This window comes from Capricornis sumatraensis, chromosome 5, assembly GCF_032405125.1.
Source record: "Capricornis sumatraensis isolate serow.1 chromosome 5, serow.2, whole genome shotgun sequence".
NCBI classification, from domain to species: Eukaryota; Metazoa; Chordata; class Mammalia; order Artiodactyla; family Bovidae; genus Capricornis; species Capricornis sumatraensis.
This window is the reverse complement of record NC_091073.1, coordinates 48,950,824-48,970,622: the sequence shown is the minus strand read 5'-3', so window position 1 is coordinate 48,970,622 and position 19,799 is coordinate 48,950,824. Positions and strand designations below refer to the sequence as shown.

At 38.2% G+C, this 19,799-nt stretch overlaps 1 protein-coding gene across 1 annotated transcript in view; it reads right to left on the bottom strand.

Moving 5' to 3' along the window:
* FAM185A (family with sequence similarity 185 member A) overlaps positions 1 to 19,799 on the bottom strand; it is a 70,239-nt gene that overhangs the window by 26,285 nt on the left and 24,155 nt on the right. Inside the window, exon 5 of the mRNA XM_068972393.1 lies at positions 8,244 to 8,285. Coding sequence (XP_068828494.1) covers positions 8,244 to 8,285 — 42 coding nt within the window. The remainder of the gene's footprint in view (positions 1 to 8,243; positions 8,286 to 19,799) is intronic.

The window sequence follows — 19,799 nt, the reverse complement described above, 5'->3', positions numbered from 1 at the left end:
CCAGGGCTGATCTCCTTCAGAATGGACCAGTTGGATCTCCTTGCAGTCCAAAGGACACTCAAAGAGTCTTCTCCAACACCACAGTTCAAAAGCATCAATTCTTGGGCACTCAGCCTTCTTCACAGTCCAACTCTCACATCCATACATGACCACTGGAAAAACCATAGCCTTGACTAGATGGACCTTAGTCGGCAAAGTAATGTCTCTGCTTTTCAATATACTATCTAGGTTGGTCATAACTTTTCTTCCAAGGAGTAAGCGTCTTTTAATTTCATGGCTGCAGTCACCATCTGCAGTGATTTTGGAGCCCCCAAAAATTAAGTCTGACACTGTTTCCACTGTTTCCCCATCTATTTCCCATGAAGTGCCATGCCATGATCTTCGTTTTCTGAAAGCTGAGCTTTAAGCCAACTTTTTCACTCTCCTCTTTCACTTTCATCAAGAGGCTTTTGAGTTCCTCTTCACTTTCTGCCATTAGGGTGGTGTCATCTGCATATCTGAGGTTATTGATATTTCTCCCAGCATTCTTGATTCCAGCTTGTGCTTCTTCCAGCCCAGCGTGTCTCATGACGTACTCTGCATATAAGTTAAATAAGCAGGGTGACAATATACAGCCTTGACATACTCTTGAGAGAGAAAGAGAGAGAGAGAGAGAAAGACACAGGGACCAGAGCTCTGATGGAGCAAAGGTGTTTTCATTAACGTGGTGTGTGTATAAATACTGTCTTACAAAGTTGTTATTCATAGCAAAGATAAAGATTAAAATTCCAGACTTACAAAACATAGGCAATGCATATTAAAGAGAGAGATTTGTAAACAATCACTTTTACCGTAAGGTTCACAAGGAGGAAGAGGATACTTATCACTGTATAGAAAAACTAATGAAGGAAATGCCTGGATTCTTCAGCCCCCGGGAGAGGCTTGCCTCTCCTCTTAATTCCTGAGTATTCAGGAATTAGTAAGGAGCAGAGAATTCCTGACAGATCCGAAACAGCACACAGGAAGCCTCCCTGGGATTCTCCAGGCAAGAACACTGGAGTGGGTTGCCATTTCCTTCTCCATTGCATGAAAGTGAAAAGTGAAAGTGAAGTCGCTCAATCGTGTCTGACTCTTAGTGACCCCATGGACTGCAGCCTACCAGGCTCCTCTGTCCATGGGATTTTCCAGGCAAGAGTACTGGAGTGGGTTGCCACTGCTTTCTCCGTTTGTATGTAGGTTATAATGTATATATAAAATCCAAATGATTATGGAGATTACCTAAGAAGCAGATCAATTATATTATCTAAACTAGATTTAAAGGACCATAATTACATATATTCTTTTTAAAAGGAACCATGGAGATAACACAATCTATTTTCCTGAGATTAGACAATATAATACCTGTATCATCTTTAGTCTGTTAATATTCCAATTTGATAATATTGTATAGCTTTTTCTCTACATCCATTCCAATATTTTGAAACCTCTGGTAGACTAACAAATTTCCTTCTCAGGTATCTAAATCACTTTTTGTTTCTTTGTAATTGTTTTGCTTCTACTGATCTCAATTTCTCAAAACTCAAGTTATGAAGTGACTTTAATTAGGTTGTCTTGATTTTCTGAGCTGCCTCAACTTTGTCCAACAAATCTTCTGATTTAAGGAAAACAAAAATCAACCAATCAAGAAATTTCAAATAAAACATTACCCACTTGTCACCTTTGGGATTCAGGTACCAGACCCAATATTTCTCCAGAATCATAACAACAATGCTTTTTAGATTCTATAGCAGGGTCATCAAATTACAGTCCACCTCTTCTTATTATTAATAAAGTATTATTGGAACACAGACACATCCATTTGTTTGTATACTGTCAATGGCTGCTAGCATATCAAAATGAGAAAGCTGCGGAGTATTCATAGACTATGTGGCTCACAGAGTCCAAAAATTTTACTATATGGCTCTTTACAGATAAAGTCTGCTGCTCCTATAGCAAAACATTTTAAGAAAATGAGCTTCCATCCCCACAAAAAATCACAATGTTAAATCTGATTCTATTTAAGACAGAGATTTACCAATTTGGTAAAATCAGTTCTTTTTTCTAAGACTTCAATAATGTACAGATAGGTACACAACTCTTGCTTACAGAAATGAAAAAAAATTGTTGTCTCAGGGCAGTTCTAACTCTTCATTGACCCTGATTGCTTAATATTTTCTACGACTAACAGAGTTGTTTCCATCCAATTTATTAAAGTGGGAAACAGCATATCACAAAGTAAGTAACTAGGATTATAATGACTTGCATAAAGATTATGTCAGCTTATTTGTTTATATATTTAATCTTTTACACAGTATGCTCTTATTAAACAAAAAATCAGCAATGCTGATTTTTGACTTACAAAAGAACTCAAGTGGGCTCCTGATGAATTGTATGACATCTCCTGCTCTGGTTGTCAGTAAAAATGGGATCTATTCCCACAAATCAGTGACTTAGGTCCAGATATATTCAAAGGAAGAAACCTGTAACAGGATCCAAACAACTTTGATTTCTATATAAATTCTAATTGAATTCTGCTGTGCTCTCCTCTTACTTCCACTCTCATTCTCCTTCCTTCCCTTCTTTTTTCTGATTTAACACTCAATATGAAAGCATATTTTGAAATAATAGTACAATGTTTTACTATTTTTTTCATTTAATTAAATGTCAGGAATACCCTTCTATAATGTATACTACAGACCTCAGTAATTATATTGTTAAAGGCTGAAGAACATTCACTTTATGACTGTATCATACTATATTTAGTTATTCTCTTACTGGGAACAACCTAAAATGTATACTTTCTTTTGCTACTAAAAACAGAGATGATATATATATATATCACGTATATATCTTTATAACCTCATGGATATATCCTTATATCCTTACCAGACTCTCTCCTTGAGATAAAGTTCTAAAAGAGGAAGTGCTAGAACAAAGCAAATGTAGATGCTTCCAATTTTAATATACATTTACAAACTGACTTACATAGTGATCAATTTATATCTGAACTAACAATTGATGGGAATCCCTGTTTCACCCTAACTTTCCCAAAAATGGATATTATCAATGTTTTAAGTCATGATGGTTTATACTTAGATGCTTTAGATTAGCAGTAAGGTGAAACAACACTGTATATGTATATACAGTATTTCTTCTGGGAACTGCTTGTTCATGTTTATCCATGTTCCCATCCCACTAAGTGTTCCTTTCCCTCTCATCTGTTGTACACACATATGGACAGAGATTATACATGAATATATATATTCAACTTCATTTTATAAGGATAGTGTAATCCTAATAACAAAACCTACAGAGATTTTACAAAATAAAAAATCACAGATCAGCATTCATCACAAACATGAATATAAAATCCTTGACAAAATATTAGCAACAAGGCTTCCATGGTGGCTAAATAGTAAAGACTCTGCCTGACAATGCAGGGGACATGGGTTCAATCCCTGGTCTGGAAAGATACCACATGCCGTGGAGCAACTAAGTCCATTCGTCACAACTACTAAGCCTGTACAGAGCCCACAAGCCACAGCTACTGAGCCCATGCGCCCTGGAGCCTGTGCTCCACAATAAGAGAAACTACTGCAATGAGAAGCCCACACACAGCAACTAGAGAGTAGCCTCCGCTTGCCATAACTGGAGAAAGCCCACATGCAGCAACGAAGACCCAGCACAGCCATAAATAAAATAAATAAATAAATCTTTAAAAAAAAAGAGCAACCTCAACCCAACATGTATAAATAGGATCAATTCAGCTCAGTCGCTCAGTCATGTACAACTCTTTGCAACCCCATGGACTGCAGCACACCAGGCCTCCTTGTCCATCACCAATTCCCAGAGCTTGCTCAAACTCATGTCCACCAAGTCAGTGATGCCATCCAACCATCACATCCTCTGTTGCCCCCTTCTCCTCCTGCCCTCAGTCTTTCCCAGTTTCAGGGTCTTTTATAATGAGTCAGCTCTTTGCATCAGGTGGCCAGAGTATTGGAGCTTCAGCTTCAGCATCAGTCCTTCCAATGAATATTCAGGACTGATTTCCTTTAGGATTGACTGGCTTGATCTCCTTGCAGTCCAAGGGACTCCCAAGAGTCTTCTCGAGTACCACAGTTCAAAAGCATCAATTCTCCAGCACTCAGCTTTCTTTATGGTCCAACTCACACATCCATACAAGACTACTGGAAAAACCATAGCTTTGACTAGACAGACCTTTGTCAGTTAAGTAACGTCTCTGCTTTTTAATATGCTGTCTAGGTTTGTCACAGCTTTTCTTCCAAGAAACAAGCATCTTTTAATTTCATGGCTGCAGTCACCATCTTCAATGATTTTGGAGCCAAGGAAAATAAAATCTGCCACTGTTTCAACTGTTTCCCCATCTATCTGCCATTAAGTGATGGAGACCAGATGCCATGATCTTAGTTTTTCGAATGTTGAATTTTAAGCCAGCTTTTCACTCTCCTCTTTCACTTTTATTAAGAGGCTCTTTAGTTCCTTTTCACTTTCTGCCATAAATAGGATACTACATCATGATTAGGTATGGTTGATCCAAGGAATACAAAGTTCAGTTCAGTTCAGTTCAGTTGCTCGGTTGTGTCCAACTCTTTGCGACCCCATGAACCGCAGCACACCAGGCCTCCCTGTCCATCACCATCTCCCAGAGTTCACTCAGACTGACGTCCATCGAGTCCGTGATGCCATCCAGCCATCTCATCCTCAGTCCACCCAAACCCATGTCCCTTGAGTTGATGATGCCATCCAACCATACAAGGTTAGTTAACATCAAAAATCAATGCAATTGATCATTAATAGAGTAAAAAAAGAATTTAAAAAAGCAATCATCTCAATAAATATAGAAAATACATTTGACAAAATTCAACATCCATTCATGATCAAAGGAAAAAAAAAAACTTGCAGGAAACTAGGAATAAAAAGAATTTCCTCAGTCTGATAAATCTATGAAAAGACTGCATAGCTAACATCACACTTAAAAGGGAAGACACTGAATGTATTCCGTCTAATACTGGATACTAGGATTGGGAACAATCTGCCACTATTATTCAATATTGTGCTGCAGAACCTTCCTAGCCTAATAAGGCAAAAGAGAAAAAAAGGAAAACAGAGTGGAAAGAAAGTGATAAAACTGTTAATTTGCAAATGGAATGACTGCCTACATAGAAAAGAATTCTGGATTCTAAAAAATACACTATTTAGAATAAACAAATAAATTTAGCAAGCTCACAAGAAACATAGTCCATGAATAAAGGTTATTTGTATTTTTTTATATACCAGCAGTAGACCATTAGAAAGTGAAATTTTCTAAAATTCCATTCACAATGGGGTCAAAAAAGCAAATTTAACCAAAGATATCTCAGACCACTACACTGGAAACTAAAAAACAAGGTAAGAGAAATAAAAGATACATATAAATGAAAAATGACACTTTGCTTATGAAAGACTCAATTTTTGTGAATGTATCTTCTCTGCAAACTGATGAACTCATTTCATGTAAGGGCTTGCACTGGCTGACCTCTGTATCTATGGAGCTGTGCATTCAGAATTTTACATGCCTTTTCCCCATTATTCTGACCTTAATTCAAGTATCTCTTCTCTAGACTCTCCTTGAGTGCTAAATGAAGCAGCTTTCTTTCTGCTCTATTACATTACCCTCTCTTATTTATTCATTACACTATGTGAAATCATCTTTTTTCATTCACATACTTATTATCTTTCTTCTCAGCCCAAAGGTTAGCATGAAGACAATATCTTTTGACCAACATATTCCCCAGTATCTACACGAGTTCCTGGTATGATAGAGCAGGCACTTGGTAAATATATGTGGACTAGTTTTTGCCATATTCAGGGCTGTCTTCAAATGCTAACAGAATTTTAAGACCAATATAAACAGCGACATAATTTATACTTTCTTCCAAAGTCTTAATAGAGATATTCAAAGAATTAAAGGAATTTAAGAAATGAACACTATTATTAAGGTTAAAACATTGTGGCTTACTGTCTTACAGATAATAAAATGAAAGAGGAAAGAGAAAGACACAACCCACTCTTCCCACCCCCGTCCAGATTAGTTTGTGTGTGTGTGTGTGTGTGTGTGTGTGTGTGTGTGTGTGTGTGTGTGTGTGTGTGTGTATAAGTCACTCAGTTGTATCCAACTCTTTGCCACCCCATGGACTTTACAGTCCATGGAATTCTCCAGGCCAGAATACTGGATTGGGTAGCCTTTCCCTTCTCCAGGAGATCTTCCCAACCCAGTGATCAAACCCAGGTCTCCCGCATTGCAGGCGGATTCTTTACCAGCTGAACTAACAGGGAAGCCCTTAAAACTTGTACGGTTAATCATTTATACAGTATGAAACCATCTTCAAAGATGTAAATTACTGTTCATTTCATCCTGGCTGTTGCTATTCTTTTTCAGTATGGGTAATAACGCATTTATTTCCAATTTTAGAAAGAATAATTTTCCCTTTACATCCCCACAATTCCATTCAACAATAACACTAGCATTATCATATAAGTATTTCTCAAATTCTCATCTGTCTAAAGGGCCTGCTAGTGGGCAGTGAAACTTACTGTGCCTCTCAATTTGAAATATTCCCTTTCTTTCCTCCCCTTCCCTTACTGCTACAAACTCTACCCATGTCTAGGACTCTCTCCCCAACCAGATAGCTCAGCTTTTTACTAGTGTATCTTTTTTTCACCCTAGAAACTTTCCTTACTAACCCCAGATGCACCCTCTGATGGAATGGCCTGAAGAGTCAGCAGTAAATTTTGATTTCTCTCTGGGATAAAGGTAAATCCTGTCATGTTTTCAGTTAAAATGATTTACAACTATCACTTAGGAAGCCTTTATCTTCTATTTATCCCTCACTGAACATAAAGGTTACAATGTCCAGAAAATTTAAAAAGAGATGTTCACCTTAATTCTGAGAATCCAGAAGAAGTGATAATGAAAAGGATTGTTGAGTATATTAACCATTTCAATCAGCACACACACAAAAGAAAATGTAAAATGTCAAAAGGACAAAACCAGGAAGCTGGGGCATTCATATTGGCAATAAGCCATAGCTCTTCAACAAAGATCCTGGTTTCCCACCGCTGACCCCTACGCTCTAAGGTCTAAAAATCAACCACTACTCTTAGAGCTCAGACTGCCTTCACCTAACAGGCAAGCAGGTATACCTAGGGATAGAGAAGAGCTCTATCTAAGCTATCTGGGAATCTGAACTGTTATTCCCATAGGCATAGCATCACATATGGTGATTAGGTCTAAAGGACCATTAGCCACTGTTAGCTCTGGCTTAGGATTAGAACAATAACAATAATTAAAATGGCTATTATTTATTGAGTACTTATCACATGTCAGGGAGAAGCCAATGGCACTCCACTCCAGTACTCTTGCCTGGAAAATCCCATGGACAGAGAAGCCTGGAGGGCTGCAGTCCATGGGCTCACTGAGTGTTGGACACGACTGAGTGACTTCACTTTCACTTTTCAATTTCATGCATTGGAGAAGGAAATGGCAGCCCACTCCAGTGTTCTTGCCAGGACAATCCCAGGGAGAGGGGAGCCTGGTGGGCTGCCATCTATGGGATCGCACAGAGTCGGACACGACTGAAGTGACTTAGCAGCAGATTATATGTCAGATGCTATGCTAAAGTACTTAAATATCTCATTTAATCCTTACAAGAACACCATTTGATAGGTACTTACTGTTATTTCTATTTTTTTCAGAGGTGGAAGCTTAGGTACAGAGCAGTTAGGTAATTTTCCATGAATAGAAAGTGGTGAAATTAGAATTCTAACAGTATTCTGACTGATAGCAAACCTATAATTATACAGAATTTATAGGATGATGAATTAATGAACTTTTAGAAATAATTTCACAAATTCATATATTTATTGTTGTTCAGTCGCTAAGTCATGTCTGACTCTTTGTGACCCCATGGACTGCAGCACATCAGGCTTCCCTGTCCTTCATTACCTCCCAGAGTTTGTTCAAACTCATGCCCATTGGGTCAGTGATGCCACCTAACCATCTCATCCTCAGTTCATATACTGGGTCTGCCTATATCTGACTGGTATATCAGGATACTATTAGGCTCATCAGCTAAATTGTAGATTTTATGTACTCTAATAAAATATTACAAATATAGCTATTTTAAAAAGAATATAAAATTTACCAACAACCACTTAGCACATACCTACTGTGATGTTACCCATTTTGCTTCGTAATGTTATATTACCTGCAAAAGAGAGAAAAAGACAACTTTACACATTAGGGATAATCCAGAAAAGAAATGTATTAATAATGTTCTAAAACACGGTTAGATATCCACAAGGTTATTTAATAATATTATTATTGTCATTCACAATTTTTCTCAGTATCAAAATCCTAGTCAGAGATTTATGCGCAACTACAAAATAAATAGCTTTAGGCATTTATACAAACTCTCTTCTTCCACTCTAACTTAATCTACTACAGCACAACTAACAAAACAAACCCCTGTACTTTCTGGGAAACATGGAAGAAAAATAATGATTCTTCTAAAAGTTAAAAAATGTAAAAAAAAAAAATGACTCAAATGTACTGACTACGCATTTTCAACCTAAACATCACAATATTTATCAGACCACACAAAGCCAAGTTTTGAACCAAATAACACTAAAATAATCCATGGAAAAAAGTAATTACTGTTATTTTTCAGGCCAGTTTGGCAAACCTATCTGTGAGATTTCAGTGGTTTTTCTGCCAAGAGTTTAAAAGGTTTGGGACAGGAATAATAAATAATTGAAATATGACTAACAAAGAAAAAAAACTTCAAATATTCCCTTCTTTCAATGAAAACATATTTTCTAGGATAAACATAGGACTCTGAAACCATTCTTCCCAGTGCCATCCTCCAACATCAAAAACAGCAGTATTTTTCTTCATGTGTGTTTAAGGGATAATTACTCATAGAGTTATACCACCTATATTTACTGCACTATCATAATTCTAAAACTATAGTGAAGAATAAAAAGGGAGTAAAAAAGAAAATGGTGTAGAGTGAAAGAAGCTGTGCTATTTAAAATCCCAAAAGATGATGCTGTTAAAGTATTGGACTCAATATGTCAGCAAATTTGGAAAACTCAGCAATGGCCACAGGACTGGAAAAGGTCAGTTTTCATTTCAGTCTTAAAGAAGGGCAATGCCAAAGAATGTTCAAACCACCATACAACTGCACTCACTTCTCATGCTAGCATGGTAATCCTCAAAATTCTCCAACCAGGCTTTAGCAGTACATGAAACTAGAACTTCCAGATGTACAAGTTGGTTTTAGAAAGGGCAGAGGAATCAGATATCAAATTGTCATAGAAAAAGCAAGAAAATTTCAGAAAAACATCTACTCCTGCTTCACTGACTACACTAAAGTCTTTGATTGTATGGATCACAACAAACTGTGGAAAATTCTTAAAGAAATGAAATATCAGACCATCTCACCTGCCTCCTGGGAAACCTGTGAAGCAAGTCAAGAAGCAACAGTTAGAGCTTGACATGGAACAACAGATTGGTTCCAAACCGGGAAAGGAGTACATCAAGGCTGTATATTCTCACTCTGCTTATTTAACTTATATGCAGAGTACATCATGTGGTATACTGAGCTGGATGAATCACAACCAGGAATCAAGACTGCCAGGAGAAATATTAACAACCTCAGATATGTAGTGACACCCCACTCCAGTACTCTTGCCTGGAAAATCCCATGGACGGAGGAGCCTGGTAGGCTGCAGTCGATGGGGTCACTAACAGTCAGACACGACTGAGAGATTTCACTTTCACTTTGCACTTTCACGCATTGGAGAAGGAAATGGCAACCCACTCCAGTGTTCTTGCCCAGAGAATCCCAGGGACAGGGGAGCCTGGTGGGCTGCCATCTATGGGGTCGCACAGAGTCAAACACGACTGAAGTGACTTAGCAGCAGCAGCAGATACGTAGCTGATACCACTCTAATGGCAGAAAGCAAAGAGGAACTAAAGGGCCTCCTGATGAGGATGAAAGAAGAGAATGAAAAAAGCTGGCCTAATAGTCAACATTCAAAAAACTAAGAACATGGCATCCAGTCACATAATTTCATGGCAGATAGATGGGGGAAAAGTGGAAACAGTAACAGATTTTCTTTCCTTGGGCTCCAAAATCACTGTGGACACTGACTGCAGCCATGAAATTAAAAGACGCCTGCTCCTTGGAAGTAAAGCTGTGACAAACCTAGACAATGTATTCAAAAGCAGAGACATCTCTTAGTCGACAATGGTCCGTCTAGTCAAAGCTATGGTTTTTCCAGTAGTCATGTATGGATGTGTGAGTTGGACCATAAAGAAAGCTGATGCTGAAGAATTGATGCTTTTGAACTGTGGTGCTGGAGAAAACTCTTGAGAGTCTCTTGGACAGTGAGGAGATCAAACCAGTCAATCCTAAGGGAAATCAACCCTGAATACTCATTGGAGGGACTGATGCTGAAGCTGAAGCTCCAATACTCTGGCCACCTGATGCAAAGAGCTGACTCACTGTAAAAGACCCTGAAACTGGGAAAGACTGAGGGCAGGAGGAGAAGGGGGCGACAGAGGATGAGATGGTTGGATGGCATCACCAACTCAGTGGACATGAGTTTGAGCATGCTCTGAGAGAGAGTGAAGGATAGGGAGCCTGGCAACCTACAGTCCATGGAGTCACAAAGAGTCAGACACGACTTATCAACTGAACAAAAACAACAAAAGAAGAGTAAAAGAATAAATTTTGTCTCAGAATTAATCAGGATGAATAAAATACTTTATTTAATTTCATGTATCTTATAAACACTGACATGTATCATTACCTGAGAAAAAGACAAAGAAAGGAGGCACTTGATTCATTTGTCCAACAGTTAAATGTGCTTTGACTGTAAAAATTTCTCTAAAAGTTTTATATTTCATCATACTTCACATGAGCACATGAACAAGCAGTACACTTGTGTAGGAGTAAAACTTGGTTTGTATGAAGTTAAGCTTATAAAATTATTTTCAAGTTTCAGTAATTTACAAGGCTGTGCAGATCCTCCTGTTACATGGTTAAGTAAATATTATTTCATTGGTGTGTTCGAGATACTCTTCCAATTTTCAAATCCAGTAAATGCAGATTCACATGCAAACAGTGGCCAAGGATCACAAAGCTGCTAAGATGGCTTCCAATGACCCCTGCCTCCTGGTATTCATGCCCATGTATGAGCTCCTTCACGCATATGGAGGCTGGACCTACTGATGCTTTTAACAAACAGAATAAGGGCAAATGAGATGTTACTTTCAAGACTAGGTTACAAACGATTCTTGCTTCTGCCTTGCTAGCTCTCTTTTGCTGCGATGGAAGCCAGCTAGCCATGTTGTCCAAGTGCCTTATGAAAGAGGCCCAAGACCAAGGACCTAAAGAGGCCCCCAGCCAATAGAATCTGAACTGAATCCTGCTAACAACAACATGAGTGAACTAGGAAGCAGACTCACTTTTGGCTGAGCCTTCAAATAAACCCATGGTCCCAACTGATACCTTGATTAGAACTTCAAGAGAGATCTTGAGGCAGAAGACCCAGTTAAGTGATACCCAGATTCCGGACCACCCAAAGTATAAGAAATAAATGTTTGCTGTTTTCAGCTGCTAAATATGTTACAAAGGAAGAGGTAACTAGAAAAGATGTTGAAAGCTGGATGTGGGGTGATGCCACAAAAAATAACTAAAAATATGGGAACAGCTTTGGAAATTGGCAGTAGGCATAGGTTGGAAGGATTTTTTAGGAGCATGGTAAGAGAAAGCCTAAATTGCCTGAATAGTGTGTTAGTAGAAAGCTGGACTTTGAGTGCTTCTCATATAAGGGCTTAAATGGAAATGAAAAAGTGTTTTGGAAACTAGAGGAAGGCAGATGTTTGTTAAGCAGTATTAGAAACTTCACAACACTATCACATTCAGTAATGTGGAAAGTAGGAAATGTGCCTAATGAACTGAATGATCTAGCTAGAAGATAGCCAAGCAGAGTCAAAGTGTTGTAGGCCCTGCCTATTTTTTCTTGTAGCGTCAGTAAAATGCAAACAAAGTAAGATAAACTAAAGAAACGATAGTTTAAAAAAAGAATCAGGACAAGAATCATTTTGAAAATTCTCAGCTTCTCAAGATGGCAAAAGATGAGAAAGTTAAGAATAGCTTCGACACAAAGACTAGAGAAAGACTAGAGATCTCTTCAAGAAAATTAGAGATACCAAGGGAATATTTCATGCAAAGATGGGCTCGATAAAGGATAGAAATGGTAGGGACCTAACAGAAGCAGAAGATATTAAGAAGAGGTGGCAAGAATACATGGAAGAACTGGACAAAAAAGATCTTCACGACCCATATAATCATGATGATGTGATCACTAATCTAGAGCCAGACATCTTGGAATGTGGAGTCAAGTGGGCCTTATAAAGCGTTACTACGAACAAAGCTAGCGGAGGTGATGGAATTCCAGTTGAGCTGTTTCAAATCCTGAAAGATGATGCTGTGAAAGTGCTGCACTCAAGATGCCAGCAAATTTGGAAAACTCAGCAGTGGCCACAGGACTGGAAAAGGTCAGTTTTCATTCCAGTCCCAAAGAAGCCAATGCAAAAGAATGCTCAAACTACCACACAATTGCACTCATCTCACATGCTAGTAAAGTGATGCTCAAAATTCTCCAAGCCACGCTTCAGCAATACATGAACCGTGAACTTCCCGATGTTCAAGCTGGTTTTAGAAAAGGCAGAGGAACCAGAGATCAAATTGCCAACAGCCGCTGGATCATGGAAAAAGCAAGAGAGTTCCAGAAAAACATCTATTTCTGCTTTATTGACTATGCCAAAGCCTTTGACTGTGTGGATCACAATAAACTCTGGAAAATTCTGAAAGAGATGGGAATACCAGACCATTTAACCTGCCTCTTGAGAAATCTGTATGCAGGTCAGGAAGCAACAGTTAGAACTGGACATGGAACAACAGACTGGTTCCAAACAGGAAAAGGAGTACATCAAGGCTGTATATTGTCACCCTGCTTATTTAACCTCTATGCAGAGTACATCATGAGAAACGCTGGACTGGAAGAAACACAAGCTGGAATCAAGAATGCTGGGAGAAATATCAATAACCTCAGATATGCAGATGACACCACCCTTATGGCAGAAAGTGAAGAGGAACTCAAAAGCCTCTTGATGAAAGTGAAAGAGGAGAGTGAAAAAGTTGGCTTAAAGCTCAACTTTCAGAAAATGAAGATAATGGCATCTGGTCCCATCACTTCATGGGAAATAGATGGGGAAACAGTGTCAGACTTTAATTTCGGGGCTCCAAAATCACTGCAGATGGTGACTGCAGCCATGAAATTAAAAGACGCTTACTCCTTGGAAGAAAAGTTATGACCAACCTAGATAGTATATTGAAAAGCAGAGACATTACTTTGCCAACAAAGGTCCATCTAGTCAAGGCTATGGTTTTTCCAGTGGTCATGTATGGATGTGAGAGTTGGACTGTGAAGAAGGCTGAGCACCCAAGAATTGATGCTTTTGAACTGTGGTGTTGGAGAGGACCATTGAGAGTTCCTTGCACTGCAAGGAGATCCAACCAGTCCATTCTGAAGGAGATCAACCCTGGGATTTCTTTGGAAGGAATGATGCTAAAGCTGAAACTCCAGTACTTTGGCCACCTCATGTGAAGAGTTGATTCATTGGAAAAGACTCTGATGCTGGGGGGGATTGGGGGCAGGAGGAGAAGGGGACGACCGAGGATGAGATGGCTGGATGGCATCACTGACTCTATGGACGTGAGTCTGAGTGAACTCCGGGAGTTGGTGATGGACAGGGAGGCCTGGCATGCTGCGATTCATGGGGTCTCAAAGAGTTGGACACGACTGAGCGACTGAACTCGACACAAAGTCTGAATTCAGTGTACTCCCAGAACATGGCCTAAAAATGAAACTGATGGATTGACTGTAAAATCTTTTGTCAAGACTCCAGAAAGATTAAGAGTGATACCTCACAGTATTAATTTAGCTGTACAAAAAGTCCATTAAACTGGCTGAGGGTATCTCACAGATCCTCTCAATTAAGCAATAGGTCCCCTAGAAAGCTTGCGAGTACCATACCTTAATTTCTCTGCAGAAGTCCACATTTTGAAAACATTCTTGGATGTGGCCTTCATCTAATGGAATAAACACCAATGTGATTCATAGAATGCTGACAAAATTTGTGAGAATTGTATCAGCAAACACATTGCTAACATCGACCAAAAGGGACAGTAACAGTACAAAGTGAAATGAGACCGCTAGAGTCCCAAAATTCTGCTGGCAGGAAGCAGACTAAGAAAATTCCTCAGCTGCAAACACATGCTACATTTCATGAAAAAGGAAGGATGATTCAAAGAGCTCAGAGGGCAAAGCCTGGAAACCTAAAAAATTATCACAAAGCCATGAGATCTAATCAAAGAACCTCCAATGTTTTCCTACCTAAATTTCAAAATCGTTATGGACCAATGACTCCTTTGTGCCCCTTATTTTTCTCCCCTTTAAACAGGAAAGTCTATAGCAATTATCCTATGTGTATCCCATCACTGTATGCTTAGTGTGCAGGTGGTGTGTGGGGGTTGAGGAGGTTAGAGAACAGGTCTTAAGACTGAGAACTATACTTGAGGAGTTAGACCTAAGCAACTGTACCCGAGGAGGTTCATCTACAATCTGGATCTGATTTTGGTGTAGACATTCTGGACTCTGAGGAGATATGCAATAGGATGAGACTCTGGGAACCTTGAAAGGAAGGGAGTGTATTTTGTATGTGGGAAGGACACAAATCACTTGCAGGGGTGCAGAGGATAGACTGGCCATTCAAAACCTTATAGGCTATCTAGGGATATACATACATGAAAAGTTAAAAATGAGTGTTTATTAATAATTTTAAGTTAATGTTGTAACTGAATAGTATGTATTAGGTTCCATAACCATTCCGAGGAAGCAGACTAAAATGATGTGGCATGAACAGGGAGAGAATCATATTGGAGATTTCATCAGAGTCTATGTTTGAAATATGAGTAAAGTTTGATGCTGAGGGGGAACAATTTTGTTGAAAAGGTATGTAAGCAAAGGTAAAAAGGAGTTAACTATCTGTGCTATATTTAAATCATGCTCATCAGTTAAGTTAGAGCAATTAGGCCAGTCTATGAGGACAGGGATTAAGTTTTCTTACTTAGCATTATATTTTGAGAGCTTACCATATTGCCCTGTACATAGTAAATACTATTATTTTTTGAACCTATGTTCAAATATAGTTTGGAAAAACAGGTAAAAACAAATGTGTAGAAGAATCATAGAGTGTTTAGTCTACTGACTTTGTCCTATACCAAAGGAGTCAAAGAAGAATTTCAAGATGAGAAGAACACAAGAAAACCATCTAATATTCCTTCCTTCCTAATCTTTAGGAAGATTAAGCTAGTGTCAGACACTCAGAATTCTCTTTACTGTTTTCACCTTATGAACACCTTAAAAATAAGATAAAGGAGACCTCTGATATTTGTGATTTTAACTATTAATAAAACAGCAACAATAAAAACACTGACATAGTTCTATAGTCAGTCATTTAGTTAGTGAGTTCAGCCATTCAGTAGGACAAAAGGAGCTTTACTAAACTAGTCTCCAATGAATACAGTAAAAATTTACTTTTTTAAACAAAAATAAAAAATGTGGTCTTTTTCAAAAAGTCAGTAGAGTGTGATATAAGTGATCAAGAAAACAATGGTTTTAGAGCCAAAAAAAAGTTTCAGTTTCATAAAAAAAAAAATTTAAAAAAGGACTAGTTAAATTATAAAGTGAAGTCGCTCAGTTGTGTCTGACTCTTTGCAACCTCATAGACTATAGCCTATCAGGCTCCTCTGTCCATGGGATTTTCCAGGCAAGAATACTGGAGTGGGTTGCCATTTCCTTCTCTAGGAGATCTTCCTGACCCAGGGATTGAACCCAGGTCTCCTGCATTGTAGGTAGATGCTCTACCATCTGAGCCACCAGGGAAGTTAGTTAAATTATAGCAGAATCTATACAGTCTCAAACTACATCTCTCTTGAATGTTAGAGTTTGGTACAGGAAAAGCATAAAGGAATAATAAAACTATGGAAATAAAGACAATCTGTAAATATAAGGAATATATCAAAATATTTTTGTTAGTGCTAAAGGACTTTTAAAACAATAAACAAAAAAATATTCTCAACTCATCAAATTGTTTAGAAAATCTCTAAACAGAAATATTCTAAGGTCATTAAAATACACAACATGGAACTCTTATCTCAAATACTTTGTGGAAGAAGACAGAATATTTTAAAGTATCCAGATCAACCAAATGGACATTACTAGCATAGTTTTCTGTAATTTGGTTTTACCTTTTTCCATCATCAGATGGTGAAAACAATAAATAAATCAACTATCTGAGAGAAGTAGATCTTTATAAAAGCTCTCCTTTCAATGAAGCAGATGCCACATGATCTGTAATAATTATATGTGCTTACTCTTCTTTCTAGTTACTTAATTTTTCCACAAAACCCAATGTTTGAGAAAATAAATAGTTCTCCTTAGCTAGCCACTCTTCATTCCAATAGGATCAGAGGAAGAATTAGCTATCAATTTAAAGACAAATAGTTTATTTTTCTTCACTAAAATAAATGTGATTTTAGTAAAAAACAGCACACATACTCTCATTATCCAAACAGAGAAATAAAATATCCATAAAGGTTAAATCCTTTTTGTGCTTTTTTTTTAAGGGGAAGATTGGGGGAGCAGAAAGAATTTTCTACTTGCAAGCACATGGCTAAATGCAAAGCATATAGAGGTAAATAAAACATGATCCCTGCTATTGAGGAGTTTATAATCAGGCAAGAATTTATGGGTCAATGGAAGGCCAGAAACAGAGAAAGGCTGCTTTAGCTGAGTATGAAAAGATTACTAAGAGTAAATGAGATAAAGAAAGCTGGGAAAAACATTTTAGAAACACCGTAACCGATCAGTATGATCAAGGGCTCTGATCAAAAACTCAGAAGTATAAAACAGGTATGAATGTATACAGGAAGAAGTAAGAGATTGTATAATTCTAGAACACAAAGCATAAGGTCAAAAAAAGATAGTAAGTTAGCTAAGTCACTGAGTAGGAAGGGGTTTGGGTAAGACAATGCTGTGTTCAATGTGCTTTTCTAATAAACAACCATATAATCCCTAATAGCTCAGTTGGTCAAGAATCCACCTGCAATGTAGGAGACCCTGGTTCGATTCCTGGGTCAGGAAGATCCGCTGGAGAAGGGACAGGCTGCCCTCTCCAGTATGGTTGGGCTTCGCTGGTGGCTCAGCTGGTAAAGAATCCACCTGCAATGTGGGAGACCTGGGTTCGATCCCTGGGTTGGGAAAATCCCCTGGAGAAGGGAAAGGCTACCCACTCCAGTATTCTGGCCTGGAGAATTCCATGGACTGTAAAGTCCGTGGAGTCGCAAAGAGTCAGACACGACTGAGCGACTAGCACTTGCACTTTCACACAATAGTTAGGACAATGAATTTGAAGAAGGCAAGACTGGAAGCAAATTTATTGCTAGAGGTGAGGCAAGAGCTGACAAGAATCTTAATTAGAAGAGCAGAAATTTCTAAGAAAAAGATGGGACAGATTGAAAGAAATATTTAGGTGATTGTGCTCGTGCAGCTCAGTCATGTTTGACTCTTTGCAAACCCATGGACTGTACCTGCCAGGCTCCTCTTTCCACAGGATTCGCCAGGCAAGAATACTGAGTGGGCTGCCATTTCCTCCTCTAAAAGAACTTGCCAACCCAGGGATCAAACCTGTGTCTCCTGCATCTCCTGCAATGGTAGGCGGATTCTTTACCACTGAGCCACCTAAAACCTATCTAAACTTGGTGTTGACTAAATGTGGAAGGTGACAGAAATTCAGGATTACTTCTGGATTTCTAGCTTGGGAAATAACGTACATGGTAATATTAGAATCTGCAAATAGAAATAAAAGAGGAGGAATACATTATGGATGAGGTTGGGGTGGGGGCTGGGAAAATAGGAGGAAAAAAGTTAGAAACATGAAGTCATCAGAGAAGCCTATAAGGATCCAAATGGCTATGTCTACTAAGCAGATGGATGTGTAAGTTGGAAGTCAGGGCTAGAGATACAAATTTGAATTATTGGAATACAATGGTAGTTGAGACTCAAAAGTGTATAAGATGTCCAAGGAAAAGAAAGAACTGAAAGAACAATGAAACAGGATGAAATGCTGGAGAATACCAAGGGGGTGTGTAAAAGAGAAAGAACTCACAGACATTTGAGAAAGAGCAATTTTAAATACTGATGCTTTCAAATTTGGTGCTGGAGAAGACTCTTGAGAGTCCCTTGGACTGCAAGGAGATCAAACCAGTCAATCCTTAAGGAAATCAACCCTGAATATTCACTGGAGGAACACATGCTGAAGCTCCAATGCTCTGGCCATCTGACAAGAAGAGACGATTCACTAGAAAAGCCCCTGATGCTCGTAAAAACTGAAGGCAACAGAAGAGGACACCAGAGGACGAGATGGTTAGACAGCATCAACGATTCAATGGACGTGAACCTGAGCAAGCGCTGGGTGATAGTGAAGGACAGGGGAGCCTTGCATGTTGCCGTTCACAAGGGGTCAGAAGCGACTTAGCGACTGAACGAAAATTATAAATACAAGATGTGACACATGCCAGTACCCACTAATACTTGTGTGCCTTTCTCCTTCCTTAGAACACACCAAGCTCTTTATCTCAGACTTCCATAGTTAAGGTCATTTGAAAACATTCTGGCTAACAAATTTCTCACATGATCCTCTATGATCTCTCTTCTTTTAGTGGAAGCTTGGAGGCCATACACTGAAAATGGCATTATCACCTTTAAGGAAGGAGTCCAGTCCCTCCAAGGAAATGAGCAGGTCCAAACACTGCATGGAATAGCAGCATATTTATCACATGTCTAAATCGTGAAAAGAAAAAATCTATGCTATCTGTACCACAGAGGAAGCTATAACTTCATATAATAAAGTTTTAAGTGTCCAGATTCAATATTAACATAAATTATGTGTCAAATGACAATCAAACTTAATGAACTTAAGAATAAACACTAAAATTAGAACAAAGCATTTTCATAAGCTTATGAAGAATCCCATTTAATCCAATAAGAGTTTCTTTCCTTTAGAATTTTGTATTTCTGAGTTTCTAAATTCATAAGGCAGATTTAGAAATTTACCAGAGCTTATGTGTTCGTCTTAGAGAAAACTGAAACATTTCTTTATGAAGTTTTGAGTGCTATCAAAATTATCAATTATATTTGCATAGTTTATGTAACTTTTACTTTTGTGAAAGTTTCTAAAATCCAAAGTTATTTAAGAAAGCATTTAGCATGTATATTGCTAAATCTTTTGGCAACAAAGGACTTCTGACGTACAGAAAAATGGGAACAGTCATCAATTTATTAATGTATGTTCCCAAAGAGCCTAAATTAAGACCCTAAGTCATACAGAGAGTTTAAATATGTTAAATAGTTTTATTCATTAATCATTTATTCCAAAAAATAACATGAGCTAAATATAAAACACTAAAATGACTGTCATGAGTACTCCTATATATTAAACCCAATTAATTTATTTAAATTGTAAGTAAAACCAATCCCAGCAAACCATTTCAAGGAAGCTTTTCTTTCTGAGTCAAGATACT